A 25,713-nucleotide genomic window follows, 5' to 3' on the forward strand; every position below is an offset into this window, starting at 1 on the left:
CACAAGTAAGTGAAACCATACGATAAATGGCTTTCTCTGCTTGACTTAATTTCATTCAGCATAATCTCCTCCAGTCCCGTCCACACTGATACAAAAGTTGGGTATTCACCCTCCCTGATGGAGGCATAATACTCCATTGTATATATGGACCATATCTTCTTTATCCATTTGTCTGCTGAGGGGCATCCTGGCTCTTTCCACAGTTTGTTGATTGTGGCCATTGCTGCTAGGAACATTGGGGTACAGATGGCCCTTCTTTTCACTACATGTGTATCTTCGGGGTAAATATCCAGTAGTGCAATTGCATAGGGAATAGGGAAGCTCTATTTTTAATTTCTTAAGGAATCTCCACACTGTTTTTTCCAAAGTGGCTGCACCAACTTGCATTCCCACCAACAGTGTAAGAGGGTTCCCCTTTCTCCACATCCTCTCCAACACTTGTTGTTTACTGTCTTGTCGATTTTGGCCATTCTAACTGGTGTAAGGTGGTATCTCAATATGGTTTTAATGTAAGGGTTTCTAAATGAAATCCATAATGTTCTACCTGAGAAAACAAAAGATGCAATTGACATTTTGATTTATTATTCACCTCGCCATTATGAACATAGGCTAACTGACAGGGTACTTCCTATGTGCCGGCACCACGTTAAGACCTGCATGGTCTCCATTGTTCTTTGCAACTATTGTACAGGGAGGTATTTACGGAAGCGGCTCAGAGATGGAGTAACCTGCCCAAAGTCGCATATCAGGTAAGTAACGGAGTCCGAGGAGGTGGTCCTAATCACTACATCAGCCACTTCTGTTGACACTCAGTGTCCTTTTCTGAGGGGGAAGACGCCACAGCTACAGCCTTGAATAGCACAGGACAGCTCCGAATAGGGCAGACAGAAGCCACCACAGGGGTTCCAGCTCAGCTTTTAGAGGAGGAAGCGTATTCAAGGGGGGGGGGGGATCTATTCCTCTGGTTACTGCCCTCATACTAGAGCCGTCTTTTTTTTTTTTCTTCAAAGAGCCCAACTTTTATTTATCAAAGTCCATTTCAAAGGCTACTTTTCATTAAAAACCTCCCACATTACCAAATACCTAATAGCATACCTTTCTATGCCTTTTCAGTTCAGTGTCATAGTTAAGTGTGTGGGTGCTGGATACGGCCAGCAGGGTTCAAGTCCTGGCTTTGCTGCTCAGTGGATTAGACATGGCCTGGCCTAGAGTAAGTGCTGGTTGGCACAAGGTCAATGCCAAGCACGCTGTAGCTACTCTGATGGCATGTGCGTTCATGGTTTCTCATCCGTATGCCACCTCTATTAAACGCAAACTCTTGGATGGCAGGAAGCCATCTCATTCTAATTTCCAAACACCTGCAGAATCCCAATTCTTCTCACCACTTCCTCTGCCAACACCTTCATCTCCCTAACTGGTCTCCCAACTCTGCCCATGCCCCCTTTAGTCTGTTCCAAACCCAGGAGCCAGAATCCAATCTTTCCTACTGAAGTGAGGTCACTGATCCTAATTCTGCAATATGACCGTTTCCATTCTGATGTGGCCAGCATGGCCCAATCTTGACTGTTGTAAAAGGCCCATGTTATCCAGTCCCCACCATCTTTCCGACCGCATTTCCTATTCCTCTGTTATTCTGCAACTCCAACCACAGTGGTCTCCCTGCTGTTTTGTGAAGGCTCCAGACATGCTCTTGCTCAGAGCCTGTGCACTGGCTGTTCCCTCTGCCTGGAACTCTCCTCCCCTGGATGTCTGTGAGGCTGACATCCTCACACTCCAGGTCATGGCTCAAAGGCCATTTGCTCAGTGTTCACCTCCCTGTCCATGCTTTAAAAGGCAGCCTCATACCTTGACCTCTTCGGTGCTCCCTGTACCCATGCCCCCATTTTCTTTTTCTCCGTGGCATTTATACCATCTACTACAAATTTTAATCGCTTACCATCTGCCTCCCCCAACAGAATAAAAGCTCCGGAAGATCAGAGGCTTATGACTGTTTCACTGATTGTGCCCAAGACTGCCTTAGTAGGAACTCAGTAAGGATTTGTTTAAAGAATGATTTTCTTTCCTCCTACCTAACATAGCATGTGAGCCCTGTAGGTACTTAGTACGTATTTGTTACACTGAATGCTTTTACAAAAGGCTCTTATGTTACTCGTCTTTTCTTAGGAAGGCAAATGGAAGCACAGGAGAGCACGTGACTCCAGAATCATGCAAAACCAACCCAACTGCTGAACCAAAGCATAAAGCATCTGTTCAAAGGAACTTACTTCCCCAGGAAAATCTTCAGCTGCATTAGCCTCATTCATTTGCTTCTGCCTTGTCAACACCAGGAACAATATCAACATCCAGGGGCCAACTGACCATGGCTGGGGCTGAGTTCCCCTGGGTCAGACAAGGACAGGACAACGGCAAGGGAAAACCCTGAATTCCAGAAATGGGACGGGGATACAAAGGGGCGTGAAGTCATATGAAGACGTCAGCCGCCCTTTCATTTTTGAGTCTACCTAATAAGAATGTCAAGTTGGGGCAGGTGGGGCGAGAGGGTAGATAAAGGTGGTCCAGGGATCAAATAGGGATTAAAAATAGGAATGGCACAGAGTAGAAGGTGAAGCAGACCTAGTGAACAGATGTTCTCCAGCTCATGGTGGGAAGGATGCATATTCCCAGACCTCCCGTGAGGGCCCTGCTAGTGATGTGTGCTGGGATTAAATATTCTAGTTTAAGGACGTTATCCAGGCCAGATGTATCAAGCCTCTGTATTTACCCAACAAAATATAATAACTACTTCCCATCCTTTATTGAGGACTGATTAAAATGCCCTCATGTGGGGTTCCTGGGTGGCTCAAGCTGAGCGGCCAACTCTTGATCTCAGCTCAGGTCTTGATCTCAGGGTCCTGAGTTCAAGCCCCATGTTGGGATTCATGCTGGGCGTGGAGCCTACTTAAAAAAAAAATAATGCTCTCGTGTGGCACTACGCTGTGAAGATGCTTTCCACCTCTCCTCGGGCATCCCACGACCCTCATTCAGTGATCGACAGCAGCAGCAGCAGTAGCCCCTGGGGACTTATTTAGGGCTGCAAATCTGGGGGTCCTGTGCTAGAGCCACTAATTCAGAAACCCAAGTAGTAGAGCCAGAAATGTGTGCTTTCACAAGGTCGCCGCTCATGTTGGAGAACCAGCGTCCTCAGTGAGAAGTGTCGTGAGAAAGAATGTAGCAGGATATGCGGATAGAGATCGGAGGGCGGGGGTGGGGGTGGTTTCTTACTGGGAGGGGCTCTCTGAAGAGCGCCATTTGAGCAGAGGTCTGAGCGGAGTGGGGAGCGGTCATGATATGGGGGTGCCGGGGCTGAGGAACTGGATCCAGGCAGAGAGAGTAAGTAGCATGGACATAGTCCCTAAGGAGAGAGACTGGACCGCTGGGACCGCCAGGAGGCAACATGGCTGGCGTGTGCACAGTTTCCTGTGTGCGCTTTGATTTATGCAGATTTTACAGTCCTTACATGGTTACCGTGTGTCCTTAGTTATACTGAAATTCCCTCAAATACAAGAACCAGATTTCATGTATTTTCTAAATAACTCACCATGGCACCTTTAACAGTGCCACGAACGGAATAGATTCTTAATAAATGCACAAATACATAAATGGAGGGGAAAAAAACTGGGAAGTGAACAAAACTCGTGGCGGGGGGGGGGAAGGAAAGATTTATTTCCATCATGTTTAGAGTTAATATTACCGGGAGACACGGAGCCAGAGATGCTGAAAGCCAATTAACACCTTAGAAAAATTCTGACAGTGAAAAGTTGGTGGGAACACCATTTTTAATGACATTCACCAAATTTTCGAGAACTCAAACTCAGGAGCTTTTCTTGATGCGATATAGTTAAATCAGTTGGATGTCAAACAACTTTCATCTCCTAAACTGGAGGATGGGGTTCGGGAGACGCCAAACAGAAAAGTAGTAACAGAAGTTGAATTGGTACCAAAGGTTTTTCAGTTTTTCCTTACGATGCTGAGAAACCAAGTCAATGCACTGTGCAAAGGTTGAAGAGGCTAAAATAAAACCAAACTGAACTAAACAGGAAACCTAACAAACCTTATTGTCTTGTCTTGAAGAAACTCTTAAGGTTTGTGGCAACTGCCATAAGGCTGACCATCCCCTCAAATGAGAAAAAAAGTAGGAAGGAGAAGGGTGTCCTCAGCCCCTGTATGAGCTGCTAGGTGGTCACCACAAAGTCCCACAGACTGGGGGGCTTCACCACACAAGTTTATTTTCTCACAGTTCTGGAGGCTGAAGTCTGAGATCAAGGTCTTGCCAGAGCTGTTACCTTCTGAGATTTCTCTCCTTGATTCGCAGATGGCGCCTTCTCCCTGTGCCTTTGCACGGTCTTCCTCTATGTCTGTGTGCTTACCTCCTCTTCTTATACAGGGGGGGAAAGGGAAGGGAACGATTCGGCCAACAATAGCCCCTGGGAAAATGGTTCAGACCAACGAGAAGCTAGAAGTCATCGTAGTGGTGCCTCAGGGCTTGCTGGGCTGGCTGTTATTCTCCAAAGCAACTTCTGGATGGAGAGTGAGTCCTGGTGGTCCACACAGAACATCACCTCCAGACGTCAAGGCTGTTTAGCTGCAATTCCCACATCCCAGAGCTAACTCGAGAAATCTGGATGGGAATTCACCAGTTCCTGCGCCCAAGGAGACATATGTCTACCCTGTAGCCATGCAGAACAGGTACCTTCCTATGTTCTTATGCTCTACCTGAAAGAAGCCGCCAAAAATCTGCTTCCAGATGTCAGTGTGCAGCCCTCTGGAGGCCTCTGAGAGAATGACAGCACCAAGCATGGAGGTCTACTTACTTGGGTCTATGACAGAAAGCTGGCTTGCATCTTAATATTGTTTTATATTTCATAGAATATTCTTTAAAGGCTGGTGCAAAAAAAAAGTGTGGGAATTCTTATAGAATTAGAAGAATGTAAAGGGTTATATTTTAAAGGCAGCTTTTAAAGAATAATGAACTTGGCAAGAACCCTTCAAGTGTGCAATGAATCTTGCATTTACCGAAAAATAGCAAGACAGAGTCAACAGACTTTTCCATCGAGTTCATGGCAAAGGAAAACAAAAGAGACGGATTAACTGAATCTTTCCCCCCAAATGTCATTCAGGCAATATCTCTGAACATCTCATCTCTTATTCCAACCAAACCATAGCAAAGCACATCAGAATACATCATCTGAATCCAGATACACCCAAACACATTCCTGGAGAGAGTACGGAGCAACAGCTCATATTATTAGGACACATTAAAAATCTGGAATTTTGTCTCCATGGAGTGATGGGAGAGATTTGTTCTCTAAGTCTCATTGGTCATTCAAGCCTTCAACAATGACGTGCCCCTCAAATTTTCCTTTCTGGCTGCAGTTACCCACCCTGACAAGATAATGAGTAGTCAACAGCCAATCACCTAAGAGCCAGGTCAACTATCAAGACTGTATCAGGGGCACCTGGGTGGCTCAGTGGCTCAAAGCCTCTGCCTTTGGCTCAGGTCATGATCTCAGAGTCCTGGCATCAAGCCCCACATCAGGCTCTCTGCTTAGCAGGGGACCTGCTTTCCTCTCTCTCTCTGCCTACTTGTGATCTCTGTCTGTCAAATAAATAAATAAAATCTTAAAAAAAAAAAGACTGTATCAACTCTGTGTATCACACTAGATCACCAGAAACCTACAGAGTCCAAGAAAATGTGTCTTCTAACAACATGGCTTCATACGGGGTCCTGGGATTTTGAATTTTTATGTAAAGGTGTCGCTATATGAAAAATCTTTTCGTGGAACGCCTGGGTGGCTCAGTCGGTTAAGCCACTGCCTTCAGCTCAGGTCATGATCCCAGAGTCCTGGGATCGAGTCCCGCATCCGGCTCCTTGCTCAGGGGGAAGCCTGCTTCTCCTTCTCTCTCTGCCTGCGTTTGCTCTCTCTCTCTCTGACAAATAAATAAAATCTTTTAAAAAATAGAAAAACAACTAAAAAATAGAAAAACAACAATTCGTAAAACAACTGTTATTAAATACAACTGTCTATTACATACTATGCTGTCAGTAACATTAAGATGAAGGAGTTCTCAGGTGGTAACGCCTTAGACTCTTCCTTCTCGTGAGCTGGTATAAACCTCTTCTTCAATAATGGAATCCATTTGACTCATTACATTTCCCCTTTTATCTTCTTTTTTTGTCTTGGCTGCATTTATGGCAATTATCCCCATCTTAATTTTTCTGGCACACATATTGTGCCCAACTGCTACTTGTGTTAATTCTTGTTTTAATGGTTCTTATATACTTTCATTGTCTTTGAATGAGCCAAATCAAATCTATTTTGGATGTAGAGAGGTATAAATAACAGATAAAGCTTGCCTTACTTTTTCCTGTTGCCTCATGAAACTTGACAAAGGGTTCTTTTTTGAATAAGATTATTTTTTACATTGGAAAAGAAAGCAAAAACATCGTCTAGGTGTCTGGGTTAGGCTGGGGTATCACAGCTGAGACAGAAAGGAGGAGAGATTCCATACCCGCTTACTGGCAGGTCGAGCTCCTAAAATTGCTTTGGAAATTTAAGGCACCTTTCGAGTTATCAAACCGCATAGCTCTACCTGCAGTATTGAAATATTTTATGTTATAGCTTTACAAGGAGGTGACTTGCAAAAGTCCAGGTTTAGCATCAATCACCCAACTGTAGGGGGTACGGAAACAGCAGATCCCGAGTCTCCCTCGGGACGCCTCATTGTCACCACCTAACCAACCACAGACCCTGTAGAGTCATGGTAGCGGTGGCCCAGGCTGGGGGAGGGGGGGTAGGCGGTGGGGAGCACGGAACTCTGACCCTGAGAAGCAATCCCATCTTCTGTTCACCTCTGCTGATGTTTTTCTTGGTACCAAAGGTTTTTCAATTTTGGATTTTACCTGCATCCTGTCTGCAAAGTACCCTCAAGATATTGAGGAGATAAAGGCCTAGATCTCCTCAGGTATCCAACTAAAATGCTCCTCAGGTATCTTACTAAAATGCTTTTTTTGAAATCTGAGAAATCTATTATAGGGTTTCAACCCAGCAGTTAATACCGAGATATTCTGAAAGATATCTGATGAACTTTATTTTTTAAAGTAAGCACAAGAGACACCTGGGTGGCTCAGTTGGTTAAGCATCTGACTTTGGCTCTGGCTCAGGTCATGATCTTGGGGTCCTGGGATTGAATCCTGTGTCGGGCTCCTTGCTCTGTGGGGCCTCTGCTTCTCCCTCTGCCCCTCCCCCATGCTTATGTGCGCTCTCTCTCAAATAAATACATTTAAAAACTCTTTTTACAAGAATAAAATAAAGGGGCCTCTGGGTGTCTCAGTCGATTAAGCATCTGCCTTTGGCTTAGGTCATGTGGGGGGGGGTTGGGGGTGTCCCCTGCTCAGCAGGGAGCCTGTTTCTCCCTCTCCCCGTCCCTCCCCCTGCTTGTGCTCTCTCTCTCTCTCTGTCAAATAAATAAATAAAATCTTTAAAATAAATAAATAAAATAAGCACAAACAAACCACGAATCTACACAGTGATCTTTTACAGGAACATTCTTTCTCATGGGTGAAATGAGAGCCAAGAGGGTAAAATTGGATAAGTGTACTCCCTTCTTTCAGAAAACCTCATCTATGAAAACCTAAGCTTATAAAGCAAAATTTATCACAAAACTATGCTTCACTATACCAGAGGATTTCTAGAATAGTCCTTTCAGTGGCTAATTCCCAGCCCCAAACCCATTTTTCCCCCTTAGCTTAAAGACTGATTGGTTTACAAAAAGCTACCTTTCGTGACCTTCATTACCTGGAGTGCAAACTAACTAAGAGGCAATCCTTCTGACTCATTCTAGCCAAATTAAGGTACTCAAGGACTTCTGTTGTATAGAGGAAATTTCTTCATCCCTCCTTCCTTTTTTCCCTTCCCCCAAGCCCCCTGGTCTATTTAACGCTTTTACTGTGCGTGTGTGAGTTTAGCATAGCCCATTTTCAAATAAAATCTTATATAAAAGTGCAGCATTTCGTGAGAAAATTCCACAGAACGCCAAAGTTCTAAGAAACACAGTCGAAAAACCGGATCTCCAGGTCCTTCTCCAGTTCACTGCCAAGTCTCTAGAAGTCAGGGGTTTGTACCCACCGGTATTTGTATTTTCTTGAAACATACAGAACAGGTGGAACTGCATTTTTAACAAATATAGGAAATCAGTTCCTCTGAATCAGGCAGGCTTCAGCTGCAGGGCCTGAACCGACTCGGGCTAATTTAAGCAAAAACGGATTTACTAAACGGCTTGCAGGATCATTGGGCTGACTTTTGACCACAGAACTGGGACACCAAAGAACCAGTTTGACAAGGAGGAAGCTTCCTGCCCAGCCGCCACCCTCTACCCATCCCCCCCCCCCTCCTCTCCCCCATCCACCCTTCCCCCACCCCTGTGACTCCAAAGCCTTGCTCTCTTGAGCAGGAAGCTACTCCTAGGGTCAGAGACTCGGGCCCCATTTGTGCCCCTCCGCACCCGAAAAATGGGTGCCTTGCACTTTGACTTTCAACGCTAGCTTCCGTGACTACACCCTGGGACAACGACAAATGACAAATCCAAAAGCTTCCGCAAATGCCTTGGTCCCTACTTTTGGAACCCAGAGTATTTGATATTCTAGAACGACTCTGCATTCCAGCCCCGGAAGTGAAGGAAGGCTCACAAGAAGGTCGCAGTGGGCAATGCCAGTCAGTCACCAGACCCACCCATGCCTGTCCACTTAGTTCCATGCTAGAGACAATACTCTTCTGGGGTCGCACCCTAAAAAAGATCAGGAATGTGCCCCAAACCTCTTGACCTGCTACAAAACTCTCTTCTGTAAATTTTTGCTTTTATATGACATTTCAATCGCTCCTGGTGCTTAGGAAAACACATTTCATAAATGTTGCACTTATTCTATAGAGCAATGTTTCTTTTTATTTGTCTGAAATTTATTTCTCTTTTAACTATCCAAGGGCTAAGCCTTCATGCTCAAATCATCGAGTACCCAAATGCAAGTCTTAGCGTCTTTGCCCCAACCCCCTTCCTGGCTTTTCCACTTTGTAGATGGGGGTGGTTTCCTCAATCCTTTGCTGGAACCTCCTCCTCAGTCTTGTGCACAGAAGGGGAGATCCTAGCAAGCATGAACTTTCCGTCCCTCCCCCCAAATCATTCTCAGAGAATGATCACCCTCACTGTTACCATTCTGGAATAAAAGAACAGACAGGGAGATGCTCGGTCATTCACAGGCACTGAGAAGATTCTCCCTCAATTAGTCTAAAATCCTCCCGAGCCATTTAAAATCATTCTTGTTTGTCGGGGCTGAGTCTTTGGGAGGCAATCTGTTACAGACATGGCACCACCTGTGGCTGCCGGGCTGGTATGGGAGGTCTCTTTCCTAAACTTAAGTGTTGAGAATCCGGTCAACAAAGGCATCTGGCGGCAGCTAGGAGGAAGCTGCTACTGCTGTTCTTGTTTTCACAGGAGTTTTATTTTCAAATTCCTGAGGGCACACAGAAGGGTGGGAACATCTTGTGGCTACCCTTTCCCCAAAGCCAACTGTGGAGCAGCCAGACCCCAGCCCCTGCTCCTGGTCGTGTTCCAGACAGGCATTTCGAAGATGGCCATGATGAAAAGCAAACGACTCCATCATTAAGACTCAGACCTAATATCAGTGGGACATTTTTTTTTTCCCCATGGAAATGATTTCTAAAACCAAACTCTACTGCAAAGCGGTTTTGACTTTACTTTGCAGACTTCCTCTCACTTTCTCTTTTCTGAAGAGAGAGGGAAAGAGAAGCAGTATCGATTCCACCAAGAGAGATTTCTTCTGGGCTCTGGATGGGCAGCGTGGGCGGGGAAGCCACCACGGCAAGAGTGGGCATACCGATTGGCACATCGTTGGGACCTGGCTATGTGAGGAGTCAGAGACCCCGAGCGCATTTCTCTCTTTGCTTTTCTGCTTCGTAAATCTCCAAGAGTGGCTAGCTTTGCCCTGGGCATAGGAAAGGACTTGTGGGTTTTGCTGTCATTTGGCCAAACCTGTGGTCCCAGAGTCCCCTCCCAGACGGGCAGCTCACATCCTGCATGCAGGGACAGTGTAACACAGATACCAATGATGTCTAACTTCTCTGTGCTGAACAATGAATGCCTTGTGCCCCCCACACCCACAGCCTTCTCTCTCCTCCACGTCTTCTGAAAGCCTCTGCGACATGCAACACACACCATGCCCAGCCTTCCCGGGCTCCTCACACCCCCTAAATATGCTAAAGTAATAGAAAGGAGGAATCAGTCTGGTGGAAACGTGATTAAGCAGGCAGGTTTATCTCCAGGCACAGGCTGCCTGAAGTGAGAACAGGTTTCCTCCCCGCCGGGGAGCGAGAGTGGTTTCAGGATGCTGGGCGGTCCTGGTCCCACTGTCCCGGTGTCCAGGCCTCCTCCAGGTGCTGCCCGAGTTGGGGGAGTCCCGTCTCCCGAGGCTCCTCGTGCCCGTGCAGAAGCTCAGCCTCACTCTGGCCTCTGAGGCCGCAGACCATACAGACGCCTGTGCTGCTCCTGGGGTGACACAGGGGACAGCCACTGGCATGAGGAAGAGAGGAGCCCCCTGTCAGGGGCAAAACCAAAAGGGCCTCCCAAAAGTGAGTCATCAAGCCAAACAGTATTTTCAGGTGAGATTTTTAAAACGCAGAATTAATGCCAAAAATCCATCATGAACAAACTATGAGAGTTTTAAATAAAGACAGGATCAACAGAGCTTCGGGGCAGATCTTAAAATTCTGCAGAGGACTATCAAGTGACAGTGTCCAGATCCCAAACGTTATGCGGGGCTTCCAAATGGTAGCGACAATGGGTCTGCTGGAGGTCGTGGCTCAGTCCCCCCATCTGTGGCCTCTGGGGCAGGCAGACTCATAGCTGTGCTCCTCGACCATCACCTGCTGGGGACACCCACCGTTCCAGGTTCTGGGCTCTCTGGGGAGCCTGCCCTTCCCCAGGGCCTGCCTTGTCCGTATTAAATAAACACACGCACACTCAGGATTTTCCGGAACACAAAGCAGAGCAAGGCCCCTGGCAGGGAGATTGTGTTTAGACTCTCCCTGGCTCACACTTTCCTGTTTATTTCCCATCCCGGCTCAACTGAATTACGCCACAAGGCCAGGTGCAGCTAGGAGGACGTTCCCAAATTGGCCACAAAGAGGCGGTCAAGGGCAGAGCCAACCCCACTGGTCCAGCCCCAGCCCCCTTTCTCCAACCATGGATCCTCCGGCCTGGGGGCAAACTTCTCATTCCCCCTCCCCCTCTCTGCTCACCGCCTTCCTTCCTTTCTACCCAAGAGCTGCAAAAATCACAGGCCAAAAATGCATCGCTGAGCTAGAAGAATAAGCACCTCGGATACGTTTTTAAATCTGCAGTGACCCTGAGCTCCCCAGAACTTGCACACCTGGCTGTGCTCAGTAAAACTCAAGAGCTTTGCAGAGGCGCATGCAGCCGCTTGGTGAAAAAACACCAGCCACTCTCAGCAATTTCGAGGCGAAGGCTGCCACCGGCTCCCACAGCCTCTGTGCCCCAGGCTGCTTCCAGAACGCTGCCAGTGTCTACCTGGACAGCCCGCCGCGGAGTCTGGCTGCTGGAGGAAACTCCTGCCGGGCAGGACAAAAGAACCATTATCTCAGGCTCGGCATTCCCCAGGTAACTCAGGTACAGAGGGAGGCACCTGGGCATTCATTCTTATCTTCATTTTATTTTGCAAAGCACAGGCTATCTTTCCAGGGACCCGAAGCTCCCTCATTTCCTGCAAAGCACAAAGGACACATTCCGCTCCGGGATTGGCTCCTGCTCCCGCAAGCTGAGTGGGGCAAGGAGAGCACAGAGCTCTGGAACCCAGATGCAATGCCCCAACCTGGGGCTGGTGTGGAAGCCTGTGTCCTCTTGACCCTGTCCTGGCCCAGGATGTTCCTCAGGTGTATCACACCCTTGTGTGTCCCACTCCTTCAGTTGGGCAGGAGACGAAGAGAAACTGGAGGCCCGCTTCTGCCATCGAACTATGTGACCCCCCAAAATAAAAACAAAAACAACCCCCCCAAACCCAAAAAACAAAAAAAGAAAAGAAAAAGCAGATTCCTCTGCGGTTTTCTTCTCTCATTTATAAAATGAGGACCCTGGATTATTAATCTAAAAGGATCTATATAAAACTTAATGTTAAACTGTCATACCGATAATACAAATAATAATAGTTTGGGGGTTTGTTTGTTTTTTTTTTTTTTCTTTCCTTAAGGCCAGTGAGGAGAATGTTTGCAACCAGTCTTCTTGTCATCTGCAACCAAAGGAACAAAATCAAAATCAGCCTTCTTCCCCCAAAGCGTTCACTGCTTTTTCCCCTTCAAGCAAGACATTTGCTTGGTTTCGTGTGGCGTCTTCGCACTATCTTGTGCAGGGGCCAGACCCCAAAGCCTTTTGTGGGTTGATCTCTTCCTGTTCCCTCTTACCCCGTGATCCCATCTATCTACAAAAACAAGTACTGGTCTGGAACCTTGAAACAGCAGGTTGAGCTTATGAAATCAGCAGAGAGGTCTAAATCCTTATTGCCCAAACATTTTTTTGAAAAAAAGCAAAGCGACACAGAAACCGAATTTCCAACATTAAAAAAAAGCAAATGGTAAGTGGTAAGGACAGAACAACAGAATCCTTCCGCTTCCTTTAAAAGCTTGTTGAAGGGAAAGGCTGTAGCAAATTGCACACCAAGACCTCTGTCCTTCCGTGGGTGGTGGGAAGAGCCCTGTGTTTATGGTTTTCACTAACAGGCGCGCGGCCCAGCCCCAAAGACACTTTGGACTTATTGTTTCTTCAGCTCGATGTTCATTGTCAAGTTTCTCAGGACTTGTGTTCTCACAAACAAGATCTAATGAACATTTGGACGCTGGGATATGGGTTCAGAAGTATAAAAAGACACATGTGCAGTAAAAACAGGCATCAAAAACTACCCTCTGAGCTTACCCAGAGATCTTTCTTTCGTCTGGTTGGCCGACCTCACCACTGGAAGGCTCGCTCGAGTTCGGCTGCCTCTGGAGAAGGGACTTGGAGCTTCTCCCTCAGACATGGCTTCCAAAGAATCACCAGATGTCTCTGATAAATGCTCGACCGGGTCGCCCAAATTGGGAGGTTGGGGACTATGAGACAGCTTGGGACTTCTTGTCTGCAAAAGGTATGTGAAAGAAAAGAGAAAAATAAATGACTCTGAATTATGCTGAAAATATTTTCAATGCCATCAAGGTCTGCAGAGCTGGGCAAACAACATGGCAGGGGAAAAATCCGTTAGAAGGACTGGACACAGGAAACCGAAGATCCAGTGGGCAAAGTATCAGGAAAAAAACCAACCAACCAATGTTGTCCGGGAGTATTCCAATAAGATTTTTATCACTGAGCATCTACAGTACAAAGTCCAGCTTGAATAAGCAGTTGCAGACAAGCCGCATCACAGGAAAGAATGATGGCAAATCAATTCCTTCGGCGCCACACATTTTCATGGTTGTTATGACAACAGACGGGATTGTACACGTTTATGTATACTTCAATGGATAAGGCACTCACACCACAGAAGACTGAACACAACTGGTCCTTCCAAGTCTTCCAGCAATACTGTTTCCAAAATCAGTGAAACTAAGATTGTGAGGGAGACACTTATATCACAGTTGGATATCTTCCTCTGAGCCAGAAATCCTGTAGGTCAGATGATGTCTAGCTTTTGTTATTACCTACCTCGCCAATCAGCAGAAAGCATCTAGAGTAACTTATGCACACACGGCACGTAACTGAATTCTTAAGTTATCTATGCTGTGACGGCAGGAAATTTCATGTGTAAAATGCTCATGATCTATTTAGTCAAGGACATTCCTTGAACATGGAGCAGGGGTGGAACAGTGTGGGAGACGGAGAAGATAGGACAAGAGGTTGCCTGATGTCAAAGCGTTTCAGAACTGATGGGAGCAATTACTCTAGGGCACAAAATGACACAGATCAGTGGGTAATGAAGTGTACAGTAGGAACCGTGAGGTACATCCACTGATCCTTCCAACAGACACAGACTGAGTACCACTATGATCCAGGCGTTGTGCTAGGTCCTGGGACCAGAATGATGCAATAAGGGGCATAGCCTTGCCCTCCTGGTGTTCACAGTCTACTCAGGGGACCAACACAGAAGACAAAGTAAAGGTGCATTGAGACGGTGTTAACTCTGACTAGTGGGGCTGGATTGCTTGAGTGCAGAAGTCGGGGATTAGGCCAAAGGAACCCATTATCTCAGCTCTCCCCTCCCACGATGCCCACCGGGACAGGCATTACAGGATCCCGGGCGCCTTCTGGAAGGCAGACTGATCGCAATGAATCAGGCAGGTGAGTTTTCTCTTCCTAAGACGCCAAAGGCGCTGAGGGGCTGGTGCTGGGCTACAGGCAGTCCACAGCAGCCGGATTTTCCGTTTGTTTGCATTCCTTCATTTCCTTTAAGCCTTCCTAAGGAGGCCCCTGCATTCTGAAACTAAGCACCAATTAATTCTCAAAGCAGGAGCAGCTTCTCGGGTGTGCAACCTATGCCCGTGCTCCACTGTGGCTATCTTGAATTTTATTTATTTATTTATTTATTTATTTATTTATTTATTTTTTAGAGAGAGAGAGAGAGAGAGAGCAAGAGTACGAGGATTTGGAGGGGCATGTTCTGAGAGGGGAAGGAGGTGAGAAGGAGGAGAGAGGGAAGGAGGGAGACAGAGAGAGAGAGAGAGAGAAGGGAGAATTTAAGCAGGCTCCCATGGAACCTGATGCAGGGCTCGATCTCATGACCCTGAGATGATGACCTGAGCCGAAATCAAGATCTGGACGCTTAACCAACTGAGCCACCCAGGCGCCCCCCCTGTCTTGAAATTCTTAATGATTTCTGGAACAAGGTACACTGAAAAATACGTAGCCTGATACACCCGGGAACCCTACTGACGGCAGAATGATGAGCTGCTTTCCCCTCTCTCTTGCTAAACAAGGAGACCCCTTTTAGCAGCGGGATTATCGCATCAGCTACACCGCCGCTCCTGGCTACGCCGCTCAGGGCCTTGCCATGGAGGAAAACCAGAAAAAGGTCAGTGCACAGATCCGTGCACTCCCTGAAGCGTGAGCTGTCACGGAGAGGACCGACCTGGGTGTTTCAGAGCAAACGCTCAGCTCAGATTACCTGCCAGAGAGAACACCCATTAACAGTTAAATTGTCTCCTTGAGTTAATTTTTCTGTGCCAGCCCCCCAAAGTGGCTGATTCCCAGATTTATGTTCCATTAAGACCGCTTCTGGAATAAAGACTGGGATCTGGCTTTGGCACTCAGCGGGCATATTCCTTGACTAGAAAAATCCTTCCATCCCCTGCCTAGCCCATGGAGATCTAGAGAAAGTCACAGGGTCCTCAATGAAGAAGGTACCTGCTTGTTAAGCTCGGCAGAATATCCAGGAAGATGTCTTCATTCTGACTTTAAAAAAAAAAAAAAAAAAAAGATGCACTCAGTTTAGCAAAATAGCCAAGAGATAATATTACTTTAAGCAGCAGGGCCACGTTCCTGGCCTCTGCCGTTTTGGTCATCTCTGCGGCCCACGGCAGAGAGGAAACATTTGATGACTTGTCATTTTCTTTTTTTTTTTTAAGATTTTATTTATTTATTTGACAGAGAGATCACAAGCAGGCAGAGAGGCAGGCAGAGAGAGAGGAGGAGGCAGGCTCCCCGCTGAGCAGAGAGCCTGACGCGGGGCTTGATCCCAGGACTCCGAGATCATGACCTGAGCCGAAGGCAGAGGCCTAACCCACTGAGCCACCCAGGCACCCCTGACTTGTCATTTTCCATTGCAAAAGGCAATAATCCTTGAAGAGAGTCAGAATCAAATTTCTGTTTCTCGTTCAGGGTCACCGTGGTGGTAATATGTATAAAAATAGAGTTGTAAGGGCTAACCTTTTTTTTTTTTTTAACTTCCTGTACACAGCCACTTAGTTCCAAATATAAATTCCCCCTCTTTTTCTGTGTCATTCACTTTCCCCCTGCAAACTGTCATTGAGAATTCGCAGTCTCCTCACAGGGTCCCCTCCCCTGATGCCAGCTCTCACTGCACAGACATCATATAGTGCAGAGGAGACAATGGAAATTGCTGATACTAATGAATGTCGGCTACCCTGGGATTTGCTGTATGACAAAAGGCAAAAGGCATTTGGAATAGGGACTCTGCGCTCAGCACCGTGCTGGGCTCCTGGGGTTAGAAGTGCTGCACAGGGTTCTTGAGCTCCTAAGGCACTGAAGACATATTTTGGGGCCAAGGATAACATATTCATTAACAGCTGGACGAGAGTAGCTAAGAGGTGTGGCAGGGTGTCTGCAGAAGGGATCTGGGGGCAGGACTGCTGGCACTGGAGGGTGGATAGGGTGGGGGGCAGGGAGGGGGAGAACATGCGTGAACTGAGCCAAGTCACACACCCGTGTTCTCAGGTCTCTGTGCCCTGGGGGTCACCCAGGAGGAGAAAGTGGGACATCTGCTGGCCTCTCAAGGGACATTTCCCCCATCTCTCTCTCAGCTGAGCCCACAGATTCATGGTTCAAAGCAGCAGAGTACCGAGCGGTCTCTTCCTAGGAGGCAACCTCAGGGCAGGGTTTTGCCTCCTGCTACCCTCTTCAGTAATACCAAATATGTGAAAAAGCATCACTTTTATCTGACTTGACGCTCAGCCATCTTTGAAAGAGTTCCGCCCCCAAATGATGTCCTCCTCCCCTGTGGAATTCATTCCTCCCTGCCCACTTGGATAAGTCCCTGAAGACCCATGTTCTATATGGCGGAGGCGGGGGGAGGGGGCATACAGGGCAGCTACCTGGGGACACTCCTGCTTTTGGACCTGTCGTCTTAGAGTCATTCTCCAGAGAAACCCCCTTTCACTCTCAAGAGTATATTGGTTTGCGCAGGTAAGTGCTGTCACCCACACCCAGCTCAGTCACAGCTGACTGGACCAAGCAGTAGCCACACCTTATCTTGACCAGACCCCTTATACTCTCTCCCCAAGAAATGGAGACCTGGGACAGAGGAGCGATTCATGTGAGGTCATAGGAAGTCGTGGCTGATAAGGACAGGGAACGGGAAACAGAGAATACAGAGGAAGGGGTAGATCTGTTCAGAAAAACAGAGATGAGAGATCCCCATGACCCAAAGGGTGGAGAGCAGCTATGTGGGCCACTGGGCACCCCGGGTCCTGATTTCAGCACGCTGGGGGGCCTTTCCCATTAATTCCTTCCAATTAATTCCATTTTTGTTCTTAAACTGGTTTGAGATGACTTTGTGCCTTGTAAGCAAGCTATCAGGAACACAGACCAATTCTAACATCTCCCAGCCTTGGGCAGTTAAGATACTGCCACATTTAAAATGTTAGCATGATAATACATGCATTTCACCGATGAAACACTCTTTAAAAAACTATGGGGGAGGTTATGCTGTAGGGTTACGACGATGGTTTTTCACGAAGTTGGGGGCACCCAAATATGTCCTCTCTACTGAAATTTTTACTGTGTATGGTATCCTTGTTATGTAGGAAAGGAGATTATTTTAATTAACAAAAAAGGGGGGCGGGATACTCACATAATCTCAGGTTTGGCCTAATAAAAAAGTCTTTACATTGGAAGCTATTCTCATTTTGGCTCAGGCGAAGACTTTTCTCCATCAGGCACAGTCTGTGGCATGGCATTTGGAGCATTTGCCCCAAGCTGCTGAGCGGAGAGCTGACCCTCACGGGGAAGAAACGTGGAGCTGTGAATGGTGGAAATTCTACATGAGCCATAGGAACGGGACTCAAGGGTCTGGAAGGCTGGATTTCCCTCTGTGCTTCATGGGGACCCAGGATACCAATCCATCGCCCTCTGTTCCCATCGCAACTTTCTAGATGTTTTCCCCAAATCCCCAGGTGACCTCCAAACCTTCAAACCCAAACAGGAATTCCTTTGGGGTCCTGCACCCCAAGGAATGGTTTGTGTAAACCACGCCACCTGAACTCCCCTCACCCTTTCTAGTCGTCCCTTCTTCAAAGAGGGCTTTCTATCACCGAGAGATGCTGGGGTAACAGGCCTCATGCAGGTCTCCCCTTGGCTCCATCTGTAACATGGGCAGACTGGTCCTCGAGGAAGGTTCTCCTCCTAGTGAAGGGATGAGGGGAGAGCGAACCAGAACGAATGAACCGATGCCTGCCGCACCGTGACTGACCTACGGGATTCTCATTTACACCTCACCGCCACTCACGACCCTGGTCACCACCGAGAACACAAACCGTTTAAGCAACCTGCCTGAAATTCTAGCGAGTGAAGGAACCGGGACCAAGTCTGGAGGATTCTAGAGCTGACAGTCAGTGCTAAAGACATTTAACTGGGAGTCTGGAGATGCTGGCTCTAGTTAAGCTTCTACTGAAAGGTGGGAAACACAGAGCCTCCCCGAGTCCTAGTTTCTCGTCTGTAAGACCAGAGAGGTTGAACTAGCTGGTCGTTAGTAAAGTGGTAAAGTCATTGAACTGGGCGTCTAAGGACAAAGGATTAAGATTTCATAACTTCCATATACACATCACACAAAGGAGAAAAAAACCACATCACCCAGAAGAACTTCGTTTATTCTTTCAATTATTTACCCTACTGCACTTGGTGGACAAAAATACGCAGCTTCGCTATAGCACGAGGATCGAGGTTTCTACACTTACATCCTCAAGCACATGCAACACAGTTGGCCAGCATTAATTTTTTAGAAGACTGCCATACTTGCATTTTATCATCATGAACAAATATTTGCTGAAATATTCACCACGAGCATTATGCTGTGCTAGGAGATCAAATTTACTCTCATTCTTCACAATGTTGCTTTATTTGGAGATCAAAGCCAAAGGGAAAAGGAAGTTTAAGCTACAGGTACTCATGGTGGGTTTCCATTCCCATTTTTCGGACCCCTTAAAGTCAAAATTGAAATGCTGAGGTCTAAAAAAATGAAGCCTGCAAACATAGCTTTACGTAATATGTTAGTCGTCAGGAACCATGAGGTGTCTGGTTACTTGGGCTAGACACTTCACTTCAAATTCTGTTATCTTTTGAAAACAAAACTCAACATTGCCTTAGTCAAGTTTTGCATCATTCTAATTAATGCTCAATTTCCACAGAGAATTCGGAGATAGGACGTTTCTCACATGCAACGTATTTGGGGTGACTCATTATCCTAATACAGTTGACTTTTTTTTATTTATTTATTTGTGTGTGTGAGAGACACAGAGGGCACAAACAGGGGGAGCAGCAGGGAGAGGAAGAACCAGGCTCTGGGCTGAGCAAGGACCTGGGATCATGACCTGAGCCGAAGGCAGACCCACTTACACCGGGAGTTTTTTGATGAATATAGTACAAGGCTGTAAGTGTATTTTCTTGTCCTTCTGATTTCCTTAATAACATTTTCTTTTCTCCAGCTTTCTGTATCTTAAGAATAAAGTATGTAACACATATAACACACAGAATATGTGTTACTCAACTGCTTATGTTATCGGCAAGGCTTCCAGTCAATAGTGGGCTCTTAGTTGTTAGGTTTTGGGGGAGTCAAAGTTACACATGCATTTGTGGCTGTGAGGGGGGTCAGCGCCCCCAACGCCTGGGCTGTTCAAGGATTAACCGTACTCGTTAACTGACACGGTTAATTTAATCACGACATTCAGACATTTTAGTCCCATTTCTTGTACTCAGGAAGCTTTCGACTCAAACGGAGTTAAAATTCTGCCTTCAACTGAAGAGAACTTTCTAGTCCTTCAGTACTCTTGTGAAAGACTCAAGGAGCAAAATATTAGAAGTTAACAACTAGGGATCATCCCCAGACTTCTGTTTACTCCACCATCCGGCCTCCGCAGTGGCCTCAGGAGAATTAAGAATTGTCGCTAAGTAAAGTTGAAGTGTCTCCTTTGCTTAGAGCCCTCTATAAACCACAGTGCGGTCCCTTGCCTCCCTTCTTTGCCTCCCCTTGTTTCCAAGTTGTTTTCTTTTCTTTCATTTAAGTAATATATGTGTCCAACGTGGAGTTTGAACCCACAACCCTGAGATTAAGAGTCGCAAACTGCACTGACTGAGCCGGCCAGGCGCCCCTCCTTGTTTCCAAATTCTAAGGCCTCTGCGGGGTTTGGGCCTGGCAATGGGGAGAATGACAAGAGCTCTCCTGGACGTATCTGACTTCCTCCTGCCCACGTCCTTACATAAACCCACCCCAGTGGCCGCATCTATCTAGGCTGACGTCCTCTCCCTTCAGGTGGCCCATGTGCCACTCTCAGCTGAGCCCAGGGCGCACAGCCAGGTGCGTTTCAGCAGCAGCAGGCCCTGGGCTCCGCAAGGCTCCTTGGCTCCTTCCCACCACTTCTGTGGCAGATGGCCAGAGAAGCAAAACCCAAGCCGCTCTCTCCTCAGGGTCAATTTTGTACTGATGGCCAGCCAGGGGAATAGACAGAGGACATCCACTATTCTAGAACATGACAGGTGGATGTGAGCACTAGTACACAAACATGAGAATGAAATGCTTGGTTTTATAACAATGGTGTTAAAGACTTAGATAAGAAGTCGGCTTCTATTTTTAATAAAAATCTTGAGTGCAAGCAGTGCACGGTCCTGATGTGAGTACAAAGACACACAATGGACTGTTGAGTGCGTATCTGTGTCCCAGGCAAAAGTGTGCAGACACACACCAGCTTTGCCCCTAATCAAGAACTCCTGGGCCTTACAACCGGAAAGACAGATCTGCCCAAACCCCCACTTTAAGGCCGACTTCCAACTGTGCATACCTGAGATTCTCAGAAGTTTCTCCTATCTTAAGTTTAGCTCTGAAAAATCAGTATTTCCCTTCCTCGGCTTGGACATCGAGGGGGGGGGAAGCATTTTCTCCAGGATTTATTTTGATGAGTTCCCCTTGATAAACTCAGTTTATACCCTGTTTCTTCAAGGGTAGGATTTCAGCCCCTTCCTCCCTCTTTCCACCAAAAGAGTACCCAGACATTCTTCATGATTTTCACCTGTGAAAACAGAAAACTGTTTGGTCTGGAGGAAAATCAGACGATTCAGCAGTTGAGCAAAGTACAACTGTGTTTTTTGTTTCCACATTTTCCTTCCCTGTGTGTGTTACTTCATTATCAGATCTGAAAGATGAAAAGGCAGCGAGGCCAAGTAGTCACTGCCCGCTGCCTCCCCAGCTAGATCCGGCCAGAGGCGTGTCACTGCGCCCTGCGAGATACGCGCGGAACCCCTCCGCGAGCCGCGCGGAACCCCTCCGCTAACCGCCTCTCACCACGCAAAGCAGTTCTACAGATCCCAAGAAACAAATGACGAAAGCATCTGGTGCAGAAAGGATGCCTCCTCATTATTTAAAGAAGCACCCCACTACATAGATACTCGCTTTCAAGCTGTTTCTGTGGTGGATGACTCTTTTGAGCTATTAATTTATCATGTCCTCATCGTTGTCAGCAACAAACAAACAAAAAATATGGAACATCAGCCCCTATTCTCTGAAACAATTGCCAAGCCTCTGTTCTCAGGTCGTCCCGGGGGAGGTCTGTTAACAGTGTCTTCATGCTACAGAGGCCACCAGGAAGACCCTGGTCCTAGATTAGGTTTAGGAGGTAAGGAATGTGGAAAATAAATGTGGGAGGGTCCTTCCACCCTGCAGAGCAGAGGAAGATTGCTAATTGGGCAGGAAAAAGGGGGTGAATGATTTGGAGGGCCAGCTAGAGGATGCTAGTTTTGCGGTTGGTGGTGGTGGTCATGGCCGTGGTGTTCCTCAAATCATAGAGACCTGGATTTCAGTTACAAGGAGTGGCCCCACCGGGCAGGATGGATGTGTGGCACGCTAGAGCGGCTGAAACCAGTGCCCAAGCTTAGGACGCTTGCCAGACACCCCCATAAGCCCACCGCATACGGAGGTATGCTAGAAGGCCATTATACCGAGTCCCCGGAGACTCAGAAACCTTACCCAGTTTTATGGGACTAGATGCTGTCCTTAGGATTTACGACCCCAAAGTGACAAGAATCAATTTCTCAATAATTGAAGCCAAGCCAGATTAATTTGATTTGCAAAAATTAGAGAGGGGACAATTCCTGCACTAGTGGGTCAGGGAGCAAATCTGTAGAGATGACATCTGAAATACAGAATAAATAAGCATAGAGTCACACGAAGGTGCACTAACAAATTATCATGGAACCAAACCATGGAGTATCACGCCGTCATAATCCGGGCTTTTTAAAGGATTTTTATTTATTTGTTTTACATAGAACTTGACAAATGGAAACAATACACCCAGATATTAACACTGGATTTCTTTATATGGTAGTATCCTGAGTAACATAATTTCCTCTCTCTTTCTCCAAAATGAGAATAGCCCACTTTTGCAGATCAATGACTGAACAAGCGTATTTTTAAAGAGCTGATCAGAGGAAGGGAAGACTAGCTCACAAAACATTTAGAATCCGGAAAGATGCTTGTCTATGGTGACCTGAAGATTCTGCGGTTCATTCCTGTCCTTGCAAGCATATTCTTTCTGTATAATGAGATTCCAGGTAGAAGGACTCATCCTTCTAGATGGCCCCCGAAAGGAAGACAGGAATTCATGGGGCGGGGGCAGGGGGAGACAGGGCAGGGGTATGAAGACGCATTTTCATTTTCATGCCATGCAAAACTGTGCAGGAATCCAGAACTGCGTGGACTTCCACTTCCAAAAAAGATTACAGCTAAGGAAGAAGAGCCAAAGCCATCCATTACATTCTGGACATGCAGATAATGTGCTTTACCTTTTAAGGAGACAAGTTTCTCACATCTGAAGCTCTTCCCCTCCCCCCACCCCATATCTGTCATTCTGACACCATTACCATAACTTAACTTTAAAGTTCTGATTAAAATGTGACTCCAGGTAAATCTGAAGTTTTAGCCATACTTTACAGTCTCTTGGATATTTTCTACATTTCAACCCCTTCACGGTATGTAGATGATCCGTTCCTCATTTTTTTCCTTTAAGTCATTTGTGCCTAGAGGAGCAGCTAAAACCAGTTACCTTCCAGATGGGCCGTGAGCCCCTTGCCGGGTCAGCGCGGGGAGGTGTGGGGGGCGGACAGCCTTTCCCACTTTCCCGATTGGAGGCCGACCCGCCACCTGCCCGCCAGGTGTCCTACCTGGAGTATGACCCAGACTCACTTTCTGAAGCAACACCTTGAACTGGCTGTTCTCGGACCTCCCTCCAAAGCCAGAAAGAGACCAAGATTTTTCAAAGAAGATAAGGCCAGGCTGGCCTCCCTCTGTCTTCAGCCTTCTTCCGCGGGGATAGAAAGTTACACCATCAGCAAGTTCCAAATCTGGATCTCGTTAACTCAGCCCCCCACCCCTTTCAGACACACACTCCTGCCATTCTTATCCAGTGTCCCGCTTTCCTCCTGACCGAGTGGATACAGAGTAGAAGACCGACTGGAGAACGCTGCGGTTTCCCTGTGGACCCCGTCCGTCTATTCCGCGGATGGACACCCTCCTCTGAAGCCATGAGCAAAACAATGGTACTTCTACAATTTCGAACAAGGAAAATAATTTCACCTTCTGAAGGAGTAATAAACAGTACTTTGTGCCATAATAAGATGCAGAATATATACAAAATGTCACATATAGCAGAAAGGCTGACCGTAAATTTAACGTTCAAGCCAATCCCACCTCGTTGTACTCCTAAATTTTGTCTCCTCCTCCTCTGAGGTTTTGCCTTCGGATTTTTAGTTTTTCCACCCAAGGTAGAGGTCTCTTTTCCACCCAAGGTAGAGGTCTCTTTATCAAGCTGCCTTGAATCAATCACTCAGTCTGTCTCTCTTTTCTGCTTTATTTTGCACCAAGAAGGTGTGCCGTAGAAACAAGTAATTTTCACAGGCTGGGGCTCCTGCTGTCCTCACTGGGAGAAGCCAGACGCCTTTACAACTCAGAGAGCCAGGAATGCACTTAAAAGGCTTCAGGATAAAAGGTGTCCAAGTCAGGGCTGCTGTTATTATGGTGATGAAAGGGAAGGGGCCTGCTAGCAGGCTTTGAAATCTCAAGACAACCAGCACAACACCAAGGGCTAAGCAGACCCCAGAGAAGGCCTCCTAACAAAGCCAGCTGTAAGTTCATGCCCACGCCCAGGCCGCAGTGGGGCCCCTACAGCCTGAGCTGTGTGGTTATGAAACCAAAGAGGCCTTCCCTGCCAGCCAAGGCCCCTCCCCTGGTCTGTCCTGGGAGATCTGAAGGTGTCCCCCCATACTCAGTGAGGAAGGCCCCAGGGAGGGAGCTGGGCCAGCAGGGACATTGGGGTGCCCAAGGCCTCCATGCCTCCAAATGCTTGTGGCCAGGCCCTCCTGAGACATTCTGAAAAGAGGCTTTGCTGATACCTTCCAACTTCCATTCACAGGCGCGTGCGCGTGTGCGCACACACACACACACTCCCAATCATCACCAACATCACCACCACCACCAGCTGCTCTCCCAATGGCCCAGGAATGCTTTTCAAATGAAAAAAGACCTGTGAAAGGTCTAGCTTCAGGCTGAGTCTCTTTTTTCCTCTAGAGCTGCCCTAGGAGAGCACATCGGGGTTTGGGAAGACGGAAGACAAGATTTAGAATGAGACCTCTTTCCTTTTTATCACACTATTCTTATAGAATCTTCGTAGACTCCAACACTGCTATGCGCCGGCAGTGACCCCATGTGAAGGTTCTCTGAACGTTTGCTCGCACTTCTCCAAACTTCTCCAAATCAGAATATCTACTTGATGTGCTTGTGGTGAGGGGTCACTGAAAAATAAGACACAGGAATCTGTCAACCAAAAATGAGGGTGGTTCTAGATAGCTGGGCTCCCTGAGGTCCTGCGGGGTGGTCTCTTAGCTTGTGGGGCCCTGCGTGAGAGGAGAGAATATGACCAACCTTTTTCCGTGTCCACCCTGCCTGACGTGGGTAAATGGTGACTTCCAGTTTCCAAATGAAGAATGTGACATCCTCAGAGGCTGAGTGGGACTCCTTTACCAGAAAGGAAGATTTCCTACCTTATTATATCCCAATCCTCCAAAATACACTACTGTCATTGTAACTTGGGTATAAATGCTTGAAAAAAGAACCCTTGAAAAAAATTCTCATATATCCTATTATTGGCTGATACATCAAAAAAAAAAAAAAAAGTTGGTGCTGACAATTTGTTTTAAGAATACTGAGGCGGACCCCAAACTCTGCACGGTTTATGATGGAGAAGCCCACATCGGGAAGTCAAATCTTTGTTCTGAAAGCAGAAAGGCACGGTTAAGAATGATCGCAGATAAAGCTGCAGGGAGGAGCCTCGAGCCATTCTCTTCCCCATCTGCACCCATTACGCACAACACGCAAGCAAAGAAAGAATCAAGCTACCTCTGCTTTCGATGAATTACAGAAATTACAGAAGCGTGAAAACAGGGGCTCCTGGCTGGCTCAGTTAAGGGTATACCTTCGGCTCAGGTCAGGATCCCGGGGTCCTGGGATGGAGGCCCACATTGGGCTCTCTGCTCAGCTGGAAACCTGCTTCTCCCTCTGTCTCTGCCTCTACCCCTGCGTATGCTCTCCTCCCAGCCCCGTTTCTCTATCAAATAAATAAATAAAATCTTTAA

At 47.1% G+C, this 25,713-nt stretch overlaps 1 protein-coding gene across 4 annotated transcripts in view; it reads right to left on the minus strand.

Annotated features, from left to right (window-relative positions):
* Positions 1–25,713, minus strand: part of LOC111155567 (KIAA1217 ortholog) — a 289,167-nt gene that overhangs the window by 126,092 nt on the left and 137,362 nt on the right. For all 4 annotated transcript variants that reach the window (XM_022515809.1, XM_022515811.1, XM_022515812.1 and 1 more), the window contains exon 3: positions 13,033–13,231. In XM_022515809.1, the coding sequence (XP_022371517.1) occupies positions 13,033–13,231 (199 nt within the window). The remainder of the gene's footprint in view (positions 1–13,032; positions 13,232–25,713) is intronic.

The sequence above is a fragment of the Enhydra lutris genome, unplaced genomic scaffold (assembly GCF_002288905.1).
Source record: "Enhydra lutris kenyoni isolate GAN:26980312 unplaced genomic scaffold, ASM228890v2 scaffoldscaffold42, whole genome shotgun sequence".
Taxonomy (NCBI): domain Eukaryota; kingdom Metazoa; phylum Chordata; class Mammalia; order Carnivora; family Mustelidae; genus Enhydra; species Enhydra lutris.